The sequence below is a fragment of the Ursus americanus genome, chromosome 28, assembly GCF_024610735.1.
Source record: "Ursus americanus isolate L20-20 chromosome 28, mUrsAme1.1.p, whole genome shotgun sequence".
In the NCBI taxonomy this organism is placed as follows: domain Eukaryota; kingdom Metazoa; phylum Chordata; class Mammalia; order Carnivora; family Ursidae; genus Ursus; species Ursus americanus.
The window spans coordinates 36,756,441-36,772,388 of record NC_142154.1 but is presented as its reverse complement, the minus strand read 5'-3'; the positions used below and the strand labels follow the sequence as shown (position 1 = coordinate 36,772,388).

The 15,948-nt window shown below is 33.7% G+C and overlaps 1 protein-coding gene across 12 annotated transcripts in view; it reads right to left on the bottom strand.

Annotated features, from left to right (window-relative positions):
• DENND4A (DENN domain containing 4A) overlaps positions 1-15,948 on the bottom strand; it is a 136,798-nt gene that overhangs the window by 46,237 nt on the left and 74,613 nt on the right. For 7 of the 12 annotated variants that reach the window (XM_045810826.2, XM_045810827.2, XM_045810825.2 and 4 more), the window contains 7 exons: positions 15,360-15,418; positions 13,231-13,375; positions 12,772-12,947; positions 9,045-9,145; positions 6,231-6,449; positions 4,799-4,944; positions 4,524-4,571 (listed from right to left, as the gene is read on the bottom strand). In XM_045810826.2, coding sequence (XP_045666782.2) covers positions 4,524-4,571; positions 4,799-4,944; positions 6,231-6,449; positions 9,045-9,145; positions 12,772-12,947; positions 13,231-13,375; positions 15,360-15,418 — 894 coding nt within the window. The remainder of the gene's footprint in view (positions 1-4,523; positions 4,572-4,798; positions 4,945-6,230; positions 6,450-9,044; positions 9,146-12,771; positions 12,948-13,230; positions 13,376-15,359; positions 15,419-15,948) is intronic. The other 5 variants (XM_045810831.2, XM_045810832.2, XM_045810833.2 and 2 more) reach the window with 1 other exon arrangement.

Genomic DNA, 15,948 nt, shown 5'->3' with positions numbered 1-15,948 from the left:
AGGAATATGTCTAATTCCTGTTCAATCTTAGTCATGGATTGACTTAGGCAATTAATGTATATACATTATTTATATATAACTTACATAAAAACATATATAAATATATAATATGTAATTTATATATAAATATTAGTTATTTCCCATAGCTAAATTGCCAGAGGTAAGAGGATCTGTTCACTTAAAAAATTAAGTTAAAAGTCACCCAACTAAGAAATAACCCCACATAAATGATTATTTAAAAAGTATTCTTGGTATTCATAAAACATTTGCAGATTAAAAGCAAGTACTCACTTGCTAAACTAAGTGTACTTAAGTTGTGGTACTAAAATATGAAAGGTACTAACAGTGCTGTATAATTATTTATTATTTCAGAGAGTTCTGCTTAGTAATACTAGGAATGCAATTAACCTCTAACTGCATATGAAGGTTATTAAGATGTATTTTGGATCTTGTGACATTTTGTTATTTTCTCTAATAAAAAACTTCCTTGAATTATAATAAAGCAAATACAAGTAACTATGTTTTAGCGAGTTAATTTTCAGTTTTAAATTTTCTTAGTCATTAAAATCTTAAAGTGCAACATGATTCCATTATATATAAGTGATCTTTTGTTGGATCTGGATTTTGAGTAGGTGAATAGCATTTCAGGAAAGTAATCTGTCTAGAAACAATGGTTACACTATTTAATGGGATTGGCTTTTTTTTTTTTGACAGAACGTATATTCATTAAGCAATTATTCTCATCATGTCCTGCACTGACTCCTATCAGGTAAATAGCAAGTGACCTACTTTCAGAAATTCCTAGACAATATAATGTAGTAATTATTAGTGATAAAATATCCTTCTTAGAACATGATACCCTAGGTACCTAGCAAAAGTGTTATATGTCTTACAGTACTAATATTTTAAAAATCATGTGATACACTATGAATTCTTAGTTGAAACACAAACTTGTGAACAGGATACATACAATGAGTAAAAAAAGGGAACGATACAAGGTTTCTGTCTTCTGCAGGGTTAAATGGATTCCTACAACAAATTCAGTGTTCCCATGTGGATCAATCAACGTATTGGCTAAAGTACGCTATTAGCAAAACTGTGGTCATTAGTTTAGTCCCTTATGATTCAGTTAGCTTGGCACAGGAACAACTGTTACACAAACGTATGCCACTGTTCACAAGGCAAGCTCAATGGGCATGTATGGATGACCAGTGCAAGTCCAGCACCACAGGGGAGAAACATTCAAAGCACATAACGCTGTTAAGAAACATCATTTTTTTTTCTTTTTAAAGTAGGCTCCACGCCCAACGTGGGGCTTGAACTCATGACCCTCAGATCAAGAGTCACATGCTCTACCCCCTGCCATCCAGGCACCCCCAGAAACATCATTTTTATATAAAACAAAATGATAATTCCTACAAAAAAGGATTGAAAGAAATTATGTTTTAAAGCACACTCTTCTATTTACCCCACACCTTCCTATTTATTCTATTAATAGCACCAATTAAGGCAAACCTACAGATTTGATTAAGATAGTGAAAACCAAGTTCTTGGCACAATGCTGCAATAAAAACAAAACTGTCAAGGAGCTATGACATTATTTCTCAAAACAAACAGATTTTGGAGCTCTATATAGGCAGAGTTCAACTTACAAAAAGGGCAGGGTTCTAAAAGTCCACTTCTAAATAGAGTATGCAAAATTGGGTTGATAGAAATATTCTATGTTTTGGAGTCACGGTCACATGGAAATCTGTATTTGCCAAAACTCATCAAACTGTACGTTTCAGAGGTACATTTACTATTTGTATATCTCAATAAACTTTGTTTTTTAAAAAAACGTCCTAAAAGGTGGTTACAGTACCATTCCACCAAAAAGAAATTTAATAAAATATTTCTAGCAGAACACTGAAGCCCTGTTCCATTTGAACTATAGCTAATCAGCATTTATATGTGTGTTTCTATGGAAAAATGAATGATGAGTTCTAAGTAGATAATGGCATATATCCATTTTTTCCCTACTGCAAAGCATTTCAAGGACGAGGGTGATTTTTTCATTGGGAGATGTGCATAATGGTTTCTCCTCACAATATCTTTTAAACGTAGGTAGGAAAGGAAACACAGAAAGACTAGATAACTTGACTCAAATCACAAGTATAAGAGCTGGGACTCGAGTTGTCCTGATTCCCAGTGCAGTGTTTTTCCTATTATATCTGGCATAGTTAGAATCATTTCTCATTTTTATAAGACATATTTGGTACTTATTTAATAGTTAATAAAGGACACTTTCATGTCCAACTCAGAACTAAGCCAATTTCTGACTACTGAGGGATGAGCTGTACTTTGGCTGTTGTGCCCCCTGCCCTCAAAAATCACTGATTTTTTTCAGTCACATAAGTTTGATCATGATGGACTTCTTTAAATAACCTTGTAAGTATAACCTGTTGAGTAAATACATGACAAAGCTTTGCTTTCTTCCTTTCTTCTATTGTCACGGGCATAAAATCATGAACATTATGTATATATAGTCACAAATTTATAGGAGAGTTTCAGATATAGTAACTTTCCAAGTACAAACAACTTTTCCCCCTTAATCTTTTCAGAGTAAACTGCTGGCCTGATGACCCACCACCCAGAATACTTTAGTGTACTTCGTACAAGCAATGACGTTCTCTTATCTAAGCATAACACAACATGAAAATGTGGAAATTAACATGTTACATTACTACTGTCTAATCTTCAAACTACATACGAGTTTTAATGATATTAATAATGTTATGCCCAAAGCATCCAGTTCTGAACTATACATTGCATTTGCTTGTCAAGTCTCCTCAGTTTCCTTCACTTTAACAGTCTCTCAATTTTTCCTTTATTTTCTTAACCCTGACAATTTATAGATTACAGAACAGGTATTTTGTACAATGTCACTTAATTTGAATTTGTATGATAGTTCCTTGAGATTATGCAGGTTATATGCATCTTTGGCAGAAATATCATAGAGCTGATGTTGTATTTTCACTGTGGCCTATTATAGGCATATGATATTGATTTGTTCCACTATTGATGATGTTTACTTCGATGAGTAGATAAAAGTGGGGTCTGCCAGGCATTCTGTTCCACCATAAAGTTACTCTTTCCCATTTTGTAATTAATATGTATTTTGTGCAGAGGTACGCAAACTAAAATCCTGTTTCTCATCAGACTCTTGATTGATATCTGTGTAGACTCATAGTTTCCTATTTTTTTCTAATGGGTTATAGTCTGTTACTAACATTTGATGTTCAAGTTGTCCCAGATGTAGCCAGTGGGAGTCCCTTCAAGCTGGCTTGTCTTTGTGTGTGTGTGTCCATGTACACACACGTGCACATGCGTCTGCCTGTGTATGTGTGAGTTGTTTTAAAAAACACATCTCCATTATTCTTGGAGCAATTCCTTGTTTTCTAGCACAGGCTACTTCAGGGCTCATTTTGTACTTTCTTTGCCCTAGACCCAATAATTTCTCCAAAGAGTCCTAATTCCTTTCAGTGGAGAACGGTATTTAGAAGCCAAAATCTGCACAAAATCTGCTGCTCCCAGGTACTCTCCATGTACAGAGCTTGGGAATATATGTTTGTACACACAAAGACACACATACTTACACATACTTATATCTATACTTATATTTCTATATTTGTCTATACATATTGAATACCAATGATATATCCAACTTCCAATTCCATTCTAATACCACAGGGTTCATTCAGGTTTTCTACCTTTCTGTAAGTCCCTTCTCTGACAGTGAGCAACTTCATCGTCCTTAATATATTTATTTATGTGATCCATTCCCCCATATGCTATATTTTCCCGTCTCTATCACCACCCTACCCCACACATGACTTCTTCACCCTAATTTGGCTTCAACAACTACTTCCAGACCAACCCCCTAACCCCACCACGCTGGCATCTTCCTCATCCAGATTAATTTCTGATACCCATTTGCTGCCCCTACCCAGTCGGGACACTCTCCTTACCTTGCTCAGACTCTGATATTCCATGCTCTTTCTGCATGGATACTCTTCTCATCCTGTTTATTCTGATCCCCTGCAGCTGTCTACCCCCTAGCATAGACACTCTTTTTATCCTCTCGTCCTCTGATCCTCCATGCTAAGTCACCCCTTGCATGGATGCTATCTTCACCCGGCTTGAGCCTGAACACCCAATGCTAGGCTGCTCCTCCTTCTTCACCCCATTCAGGTTTTGACATCCCACTCTAGGCCACCGTTCCCCAAACTCCTCTCTATTCAGTAGGGATACCGACCTTGCTCCATCCCACCTAAAGATATTAGGACTGAAAGGGAAGGGAAAGTTTCACACATGAATTTAAAATAGCAGAATTAATTCACTTAATTTAAGCTATAAACTCACTTCCAAATTATAAAAATACTCAAGTGAAATATTCATTATGCTCTACACCTACTCTCAGCATGTGGCAATCCTCAAAAAGGAGAGGTGAAAATTAAGGATGTTCAAGTTAGAGGTCCACACACCTGGAAAGAACTCCCATAGTCTGTAAGTGGGCAGGCAAGGTTATGAACCTGAGGGCGAAAATAAAACTGATGATTCAGTAAAATCCTGCAAGGTACTCCTAAGAGGTGCTCTATAGTATCTAGGAGGCCAAACAGAACTTCATAATAAAGAGTCAATGATGAAATGAAGTCAGATTTTGTTAAAAGCTGATAAAAGTTAAATAGAAACTCTAACTCATAACATTTAAAACAATCCCACAAAGTAAGTTGGGTACCATAGACATACTACTACTTACTTTATCTACACAATCATCAAAAAATGCCAGGCTTGCATCTTTATCACTGACAAAAGAACATTCCTCAATGAAGCGAATGAACATTTGTGTTTTGGTCATCATGTTATAGAATTTTTGATGTGACCGGTCTCGGCTTCTTAAGAAAGCTGTTCAACATAAATTCATAATGTCACAAAACATAGCATCATTCAAAGAGTCATTAAACTTTAAGTCAGAAGAAACTTGATTAACCACATCACCTATACCCCCTCAGCTTACCAGTTTGAAGAAAAAGAAACTAAGACCCCTGAAAGGGGACATGATCTGACAAAGATAGCAACAGGAAAGGAACTTGACCCCAGATTTTTCAAATCCTCACCCAGAAATGTCTCTGTGGTCCCCTCACTACCTTGAAGATTACAAATAAAGTAGTAAATTTGAAAACATTTTAAAAATTGCTTTCTCCTCCCACCGTGTTGCATGCTCTACGTGTCTGGCATACTTCTGTCCATGTATTTGGCTTTCTCAAAGCAGCAGTTATATCTCGTCTAGTATTTATTAATGTCTGTGTCTTACTGAAACAGAGTAAAAGTTTATTTCCTGATTTCATGCTCCACGTTGCTCACTATGGTCAGTTACACTATATTTGGGCCTTCTTTTGGGCCCATAAACTCAAATCATTTCCAACTGTTCTCTCTACTTAAATCCCTCTTCCAATTTTCTTTTGCTGGCTAATTTCTACTCATCTCTGAGATCATGGCTCAGACATAAATTCCTCAGAAGGCTTTTCTGTGATCTGTGTTCATTCATATTATTTTCAAATTGCTTATCTTCTTGACTATAAGTTCAGTGGGAGAAGTAGCCATGTCTCTCTCACTTTTTTTTTGTGACCATGTATCTTTTGCTTACCACTGTATACCTAGCATTTAGAGGAACTCAATATATGCTTATTAAATGAATTTCTCTTGCAAATATTATATACCACAAAAGAAAAATAAGTATTATGAGACAAATTGCACTCCGGGGCTCTCCAACTTCTTTTGCTTGGGGGCACAAACAGAAAGTAATATTTATAAAGCAGACTGAAGTAAAATGAATGAGGCTGCTCATGCCTGGAGGTGACCATCCCAGGGGCTCCCCTGAGTGTCCAACACTGCCTAGCTGCTCTGAACGCTAAAAATATCAATAGCTCAACACATCTGTGACACAACATTCCTACATGGTTAGGAAGCTCTGTGCTTTTCAAATATTTAGCTAATGGGATTATAACTAATGTGCTCGAGAAATAACTACTTCTGTGGAGACGGATTACCAACAAAGTTGATCTTCACGTACTTCCAAAACAGGTATGTATTTTGATAAACATGAGCTATTAATTAACACAGAAAACAACGGAATCATCATAAGGTTAAACTCAATAATATGAAAACTATAAAACTATACAATCGCTCACCTTGTAGGGCAAAAAGAGAGGATGCATCTGTGGCTGTCTCAGATGGGGCTTGCGTTATTGGTCTTAAGTACGATCTATAACCTTTTAAAATAGAGGCCATGAAACACAGAAACGCCTCTTGGATTTCCAAATCTATCATGTGCAACCTCTTTCCAGAATTAAAATCATAGTCGTTCATTGCTAAGTCCATTAGCCCATCATCTCTTGGTCTCTGCTGCACTGTGAAGAAAATCAGTGTTAGCGTTTTCTCCAAAGTGTTGAAACCAAGGTTCATAATGATATCAATATAAATTAGCTATATATGTAAGTCAAGTCCTTATGTTGTGTACTTTAAACTTATACAGTCCTGTATGTCAATTATATCTCAATAAAATTGAAAGAAATAAATGTGTTGTTTTCAAAAGGGCTCAAGCTACCTCAACTCTGTGTTCATACAACTTCATAATACATAAACCCTAGCAAAGCCTACTACATCATTTTTTAGGCTCTGCTGCATATAGTTCAACCAAAGTAAATATAAAATTATTCCTGTTTATCTGACTACTATAAAAAATTCATGTTCTGAAGTAACTATATCAAAATTAAGAAATGAAAATCATAGCAACCGTATCAGCAGGACACAGGGTTAAATGCATTAGTACTATCTCTGCCCACCCCCTCCCCAGTTAAAAAATGTAAGTGCCTACAGGAAAAACACACGAGAATTAAAATGTGAAAAACAGGTCTTCCTCTTCCTGAACAATTCCATGCTAAAGCCATTAGGTAGTAAAATAATAAATTCACAATAGAGAGGCCTGGTAGACGCCACCTTAATCAAGTGCACAAAGTGAACATCTTCAATTACGGGACAAACTGAAATAGAGCCTGGTCTGGTAAGGATGTTAGAAAAGGAACAGAGTGTCACTTCTGCAATATTCTCGCCAAAGATGTATGACGTGTGTTTACCATGAGGACTCAGCAAACATGGACCACATCACGGACCATTCTATGATAGTGAGTATCATCTTCAAAAGTATCAAGAAAAAGAAGGAAAAATCAAGGAACTGTTTAGAGAAAAGGAGACTAAAGAGACTTGAAACGAAATGATAACACCTGATTTGGAAATGGATTATTTTGCTATAAAGAATATTATTATGATAACTGACAAAACTGGAATCTGGTCTGTGGATAAAGGTGGCAGTAACACTGAAGGTTAATTTCCTGATTTTCATGGTTATACTGTAGTAATGCAGGAGAATATATTTTTTGGTAGGAAATATATTCCATTTGGAGGTGATGGGGCATCTATTCTCAAAGGTGAGGGAAAACGTTTGTGACTGTTTCAAAATTTAACAACTTTTAAAAATATGAGGAACAATAAATCACCTTAGAGAGTTTTTTTCCTAGAGTTCTTATTGTCTAAAAAAATGTTGTTAACGGTAATCTGCATTGATACAGAAGGCCTAGATTTTAATCCCAACTTCATCCTTGTTAACTGTATGATCTCTGACAGGCTATTCTACCTCCCTCAACTTATGTATGTGGAAGTGTTCTGAAGCTGTAAAGTATTACACAATCCTTAACCATCAGTACTGCTTAAAAGTTTATAGTTTTAAGATTCTACCCTTCAGTTGACTTGGACGGGCTATTTTATTGATTTTAATAATATTTAAAATATTGCTACAAAAGCTGCTGGACTTCTCAGCCATTTAAAAGAAGTACGTGCCTTGTTAGACAGCAAGGCATTAACGTAGCTAGCTTAAATAAGATTCTACACATAATTTATTTGTTCCATAAGATAAAATGCTGTTCTATTTGATGTCACTATTTTCATATCCCAGTCCTTACGAGCTGCTTCTAAATTATCTGCTTCTTGTAAGGTTTACTTTGGAAACACTGCCTTCCTCCATGCCTATTTCCAACTATCCAGGCACTTTGAACTCTCAAGGATATAGGCCCCTTCCTATGTTTACATTTCACCTAATAAATAAATGAGAACCTCAAATATTGCTGTACCATTACTGACCATTTTTTCACACAATAATTTAATGAGTATTAAATTATGGACCCTGAATGGGCTGTTGTTACAAAATACCAAGAGAATTAGATAAACGATAAATATATAAATGAGAACCTCAAATATTGCTACACCATCACTGACCATTTTTCATACAGTAAGTATTAATTTATGGGCCCTGAATGAGCCATTGTTATAAAATACCAAGAGGATTAAATAAACGAAGGCTCAATTCTTATCAGTATCTCTGGATCACTGACAAGGTATTCTGATGTAAGCTTTTTACTGAAGTATTCCATATCCTAATCAATTTTCATTTTGATTAATTTCCTAATGCATTTGGCAAGCTTCTATTTTCAAATTCTTTGAGGTAAGCATAGCATTAAGATCCATGGAAGGTGAAAAGCATATGACCCAGCTCTCACCCCACTAAAATCATCAGCATTTTCTAATTTAAACCATCTGTCTTAAATTTTCAAAACTAAACTTCTATGTATGAAGAAAATATACAAGAGGAAACCCTTATTTTTTCCCTGATATTTCAATAATGGTAAAATTAAAGAAAACAATCACCTTAACCTCTTTTTGAATTTTATTATTCTAAAATGGTTCTATGAAAATACAGTAGATATAAAATGTAAATTTTATAAATTTCCTATTCGGCTTCTAACAAATTTTGCTTTAATGTTCATTTGCCCTTAAGATTATAAAAACATTTCCCTCAGATAAAATAAACAGTATCCTTTTACAAGTAAGGCAAAGTAATTGGAGTCCTTTTTCAGATTAAATTACTTCCTTTAATTAAGTTATATACTTACATTTTGCCAACTGCTGGTGCAAATTATTCAGTGTGTTCATCAGATTTTTACACGGTTTCTTTGGAAGTATCTTCCAGGCTACATTTTTCTTGTCACCAGTTCTGAGATTAAATGACAACAATAATATATTTGTTAGACGGAATTTTTTTTGCTATATATAAAAAAGGGAAAAGAGAAAATACATTGAGCAAAAAAGAAAACACGAAATATTCTAATTAGTAGGAGAAAATACTATAGGGTAAAAGTTGGGATGCAGAATATTTAAAAATTAATTCACATGAGGGAAGAACCTTGTATTAAATATAGCTCAAAAATTTATAATTATGTTGGTACTGAGTAAATTCCACTTGCTTTGGAATCATGCTAATCACTACAAACTTAATATGGTGGTCATTACTCAAAACCCCATTTAAGAGACTTTCGATACCTAAATATTGGTAAAATCCTACCAACTGGAGGTTTCTTTCTTATAGACTCTAAGAAAAAGTTGAAAACTTGAACTCATATAGAAAAAATGAGCTGATGATCCAGAAAGCTTATCAAAATTCTTGGGTATATTTAAACATTGAGTTTCTTAGTTTCCTACAAGTAAAAGTAAAATTTGTTTTTCTTTCTTTCAGAAAAGAACTAATATATAGTATTAAATTATTTGGATAAAGGATAATATTCCAAAATACTTTTGTAACTATAAAAGAGGATATCTGCTTGAAAGTGGTGGCTTTGTTTCTAAGACAAACTCCTATACTCCTCCTTTATTACAATTATTGTAACATGGCCGTTCTTCATACTATCCATGAGGTAAGAAAAGAGCACAGTGATAAGACATCATAAAGCTTTTGGACTTAACTATAGCTTTGTTGATTCCATTCTTTATTTATTAAATCTTTTTTTGCACCTTGTATTTTAAAAGCCATGAATACTTTTTTTTTTAAGAAAACTTGAAAAATGGAGAGAAAAAGAAGAAAAGTAAATCACTCATGCTCTAAAGACAATAATAAAGTCCAGGTGTGTGGTGGAAGTTGGATTTTTTTTTTATGTTCCCTGTACTTCCCACAGAACAAAAAGGGCAAAATTATCACCTTGGAAACTAAACAAAGGAAAAAGAATGGATTGGAAAACTTATGCTGACAAAGAACCACTGTCTTGGAATCTACCCTATCTTTCCACAAATGAGGATAAAAATACAGAGAGGACAGGGTCAACTGCAGATGTCCAACTGCGAAGGTTGTATTTCATTTATAATATGACCAGGGGTATGGAATCCTGCATTACAGTGAGAAGACAATGCAGAACACTTTTTAAATTATTTTTTCTCGGTAAAACTTTGCAACACAGCACTCCCACTGTACCTTATCATTCACTGTGTGCATGCCTGCTCGTAAAACTAGATTATGAGCAACAGGAGAAAGGAGGGTACTTGGTTTGCCTTTTTATTCCCAGTACCTAGCAAAAAAGGGAGTTGAAGATATGTCTGCAGCATAAACGAACAGAATCTTGGTATCCGTGCATTACAGCTAACTTCTGTAATTTATTCACATAACTTCCTCCTCTTGTCCTTGATGTCTTCACTCTAAAACTTGGCTGGGTAGAAGAGTCTCATTTAGTACCTGAGTTTGAATCTACGATAGCCTTCTGCATTTTTATTCATGGTGTTTTCCATTTACAAGATTACTATTACATAAATAGCCAGTAATTAGTGGCAGAGGTATTGGTTTTGGAGTTGGACAGTGATGGTTTCAAAATCCAGCTGGCAGGAGATGCTATCTATGTGCCTTCTGCTAAATTACTTATAAATCTAAGCTTTGGTTTCCTTACCTGTCAGGGGGGGTTAATAAAAACTCACAAAATACAAAGAATAAGATGAGATAACATAGGCTATGCATACAGCTTTATGCCTAGTACATACCAGATATTAATTTCCCTTTCTTCAAAAATTTATTGACATGCATAACATATTCTGTATTCTATGTATCTAAGAGAGGGAAAAAGAAACCAAAATTGCATATTCAGGACTTGTTTTTCTTTCAAATTTCAGATTGAGGTTCCAGAAATTCGGATGAAGGAAAGTATAAAGCTGTTAATTCACTAGTTTAGTCCTTCTATAGGCAATAATAACAAGAAGGAAGGCTACTGATGAGCGCAAACGACTTTTCTTTGACTCTTTAACTCATTAGTGATCAAAACAAAAACATAAACTTTTAAAAATTCTTTTAACAAACTGGAAAGTATAAAAAGAGGGTAAACATAATTTATTACCATAATAAACACAGTATATACTAATTCACCACCCTTAATTTCAATTTAAAAACACTGTGTCATGTAACAACTGGCAAAGAAAAGAGCTATTACTTTAATTGTTAAAGAATGAAATATTCCTGGTAATGAATGACATGTTCCTGGTAAAGAATCTTTGATTCCATAAACCCCATATATAAAATGGCTTTTATGCCCAAAGATTGGCTCATATTTTCTTGGTTAGGCGTTGTCTGAAAACAAGCTTTTTGACAGTGTAAATGCTTTATAATAGAAAAGTATACTTTTGCTATATTATTTATCATTTTATATTTTTTATATATTAATTTTTCTATAATAGAAAACAATTTTTTCTAATGGTTTAGGCACTTGAGGTTTCTTTCGACATACAACAAGATTAGAATTAATGTAAGATTATAGAATTAAATCAAAAGGCTTTAATATGAAATACGCTTATTAAAAATGGAGAAAAACCTATTGCACATACACATATTTAAGTTGTAAAAGGTGTACCAGCTTTTGTGCTTTACTGATAGACTAACTCATAGTTATTTTAAGTATGTCTTGTGAATGCAATGTGGTCATTGCATCAATTTCCTCTTCCCTGAATAGCTTAAGTATGATTAAATTGAAAATAAAGGGTACAAGAGAACAACTGAATTATAAAAAAGCTATAAAAATATAGCTCCAATAGCTACAACTTAAATATTATTCTAATAAAAAGAGAGGGAAACTTAGAAAGTCCTAATATTCCTAAAGTATAAAGCTGATAAAATCCTGTATAATTTATAAGTTATTTAAAAATTTTAAAGCATTATATAAATTTTTCTTGAAGTATTAGCATTCTAATAGTATTACACAAGACTAGAAATAGAATTGAAATACCAAGGTACAACATTCCAATTCAATTGTGATTTCACCCATACTCATCTGGAAAATGGAAAATAAATTTTTCTATTTCTAATCTCAATTTCCCTTCTGCTAAATTTCTAAGTATAAGATTATAATAATGTTTCTTAAATATTTAAAGATCTGAGGATTAAATGTGTATATAGTATATTATAGTATAACCTCTCTAATACCCTAAATCTATCCCATTGAGCAGTACAAGTTGGGGTGTCTGGGAGGCTCAGTTCGTTAAGCATCTGACTCTTGATTTCGGTTCAGGTCATGATCTCACGGTGGTGAAACTGAGCACCATGTTGGGCTCTGCGCTTAGCATGGAGTCAGCTTGAGATTCTCTCCCTCTCTTTCTGCCCCTCCCCCAGCTCTCACACTCTTGTTCTCTCTCTGTCTCTAATAAATAAAATCTTAAAAAAAAATAGTACAAGTTGATTCATAGATGGTAATAATCCCAAATACAAAAACAATACATCTCAAAAGAATTCTAATTAGCATTCATAAAATATACAATTACATACATACACTATGAAGTTGTAAATTATTGGGTACAGAATCACTAAAATGTACTTACTGAGAAATAGTGTTGGTATCTAGGTCAACACAACTAACATCTGGTGGAGGGTCATAGAGATCAAAATATCTTGAATCAATTCCTACTATGAATGGACATGGTGCACTCAAGACATCTGCTAAAGCCAGTGGGCAGAGAGGAACATACGGGCATGGCCAGTGGAAAGGGAAAATCATCTTGGATAAATAAAAATAGGAAAATATTCAGCTGTTTGACACCGAAGCATAATTTATCAGCACACACAAAAAACTGTCTTTTAAATATTCATACCTAAAGTCTAACATTTGATAACAAACTAAATAATTACGACTAATATTAATGGTCAGAAAATTAACATTTTTTTCACAACATGAAAATTCATCACTCTGAATTTTAGCTAAGTCTTAAAGTAGCTTTAAATTAAATGAATAAATTACGTTTAAAATGAAATTGATTGACAATAAGAACTCTGATACTCACAGACACTAATGCTTCTGTCACACTAGTAAGCACGGAAGGCCGTAAGGAATGGATGAGAATCTTATGTTCTGTAACTGCAAACACCAGTAGTGTCACAGCGTTTTCAGGGCCTAAATTTTGAAGTAGTGTTGAAAACTTGCCACCACTGTCAACCCAAAGAAATATATACAATTAAAAAAAAAATCCAAACACCTTATTATCCAAAATAATGAGAAAAGGTCATGACTGGGGTAGGATTATATTATTTATTCAACTTTAAATGTGATTGCTGCCCTTATGCGTGGAAAACACCCATCGGAAACATATTATGAAAACAATGAAGTTTTCAAAGGTTTCAAAATTATTTGATTTTTCTGCATTGTATTCAATATGGAAAATGAAAAGTTGTTTTTCTTTTCAGAAAAAGATCTGCTAGGTAGATAATGTCTAAATAAAGAATTCAATCTATAAGATGGATGCTTTGGGTGAAAGCAAATTTGTTTAATGGAAGTTTGTTTTTTAATGGCTCATCTTTCATGGTAATTATCAGAAAAAATACATGACTTACAGGTCTACTTCCTTTAAGGTAAATATACATATTAAAATTTCGATTTACAGCTTGATTATCTTTAGTAATGTAATGATAATAGTAATATGAAATTGAGAGCTACCAAGTCAAGTGATAGTATGTACATACAAAGCAAATTAATAACCCAAGCTGAGACATTCTGTGTGGTAACAAAATGCTGAACTGACAAAATAAGTAATTCAGTAAGCCAATCAGTATGTTGTCTTTATAATGCTAAATAACTGGCTTCACCAAATTAACTTTTTTTAAATAAAGTAAAACTAATAATAAGTCTCTTGGAGAAATGAAAACATGTCCACAAAAAACTTGTGCATGTTCATAGCAGCATTATTTATTGTAGCCAAAAAGCAGAAACAAGACAAATGTCCATCAACTGATAAATGAATAAATAAAATGTGGTCTATCCATATAATGGAATATTTGTTGTAAACAGAAAGGAATAAAGTAATGATGATACAACATGGATGAACTTTGGACACATTATTATAAGTAAAGAAGACAAACCCAAAAGGTCACATATTATATAATTCCATTTATATGAAATATCCAGAACAGGCAAACTGGGCAAATCTGTAGAGACAGAAAGTAGATTCTTGGTTGCCTTGGGCCGGGGAGGGGGAGGGGGAGAGAGAGAGAGAGAGAGAAAGGGAGAGAGAGTGTGTGTATTTGTGTGCGTAGAAATGGGAGACATGCGGGGGTAACTGCTAAAAGGCACATGGTTTCTCTTTTAGAGTGATGTAAATGGTCTAAAATTGATTATAATGATCTCTCTATATTTCTATATTCACAGAGTGAATATAACCACTGAATTGTACAATTTAACTGGGTGAATTGTATGATATGTGAATTATATCAATAAAGCTGTTACCCAAAAAAAAGCCTCTTGGGTAATTTAGGATCATTTCATACATAGTCTCAGTCAGTATTTCTAGTTTATTTTCAGCTCAAACAAAGGTTAAGAAAACACTGGTCACTCTGGACCAAGACCTAGTGATGAAATAATCTGCAATTCTTACAAAATTAATGTCAAAGATGGCAGCTGGTCTCCCTTAGGTATCTGCTACAAAATAACTTAATTATATTGTAACTATTTCTCTGCTAGAAAATTACATAGCTAATTACATTTCAAGAAGTGATACTTTAGAAAAAACATATTTCATAATTTCTCTTAACTTCTAAGTGATGAAATACCTTGTTTTATTCCGTGGTTAGTATTTAGGAGTATCTTTATTTGTGGGTTAAATTTAAAATTAATTGCATTTCAATGCTCTTCAGAGGGTATTTAAAGCTAAAAATAATTGTTTTCATACTCAAACTCTACATACATATATACCTATTTATGTTATAGTAAGTACTTGATGATAATAAATGGATACACAAAATACCGAACTATTGTAAAGGTTTTTCTTTTTTCCTTTAAGTAAAAGGAATTTAGATAAGAAACAGTTAAATGAGAAGTATTTCCATCAATATTTGAAATTTTACCAAAAGAGAAAATATTTGAATGTCGTTTTATCTCACACTAGATTTGGAAAACAGGTAAAAGTGAAGTTTTACTTGCCTCAGTGGAAGAGGTGAAGAAACAGGTTGACTGAGAATCAGATTATCATGCGGTGATAACTGGAAGAAAATTTATAATAAAGTGCTTGAAATATAAAGATGAACTTTAAAACACCACTTTCTGGTAAAAAAAAAATATATATATATATATATATATGGGCTAATGCTGATGTCCATGAAGTTTCAGTGTATACATTAACCAGTATAGGAACTGTTTATATCACTTATTAAGATCCTGAAAAGCATGACCTAACCACTGACCTCTTCTAACTACTAACTTTTCCCACTCTGAATTCTCTTTTCCCCTGATGCCACTTTAATAAAATGTTCTTGGAAGACTAAATTATTCATTTAACACGACAAAATCCAGGTTAGCAAACCTATGGCTTCCAGGGCAAATCCACAGGCCACCTGTTTTTATAAAGTTTTATTAGAACACTAGCCATGCTCATTCGTTTAGGTATGATCTATAGCTGTTTTTGCACAATAAGAGCTGAGTAGTTTTCACAGATATAGCATGGCCTATAAAGACTAAAATTTTTACTGTTTGGTCCTCAACAGAAAAAAATTGCCAACTTCTGTCATGAAAC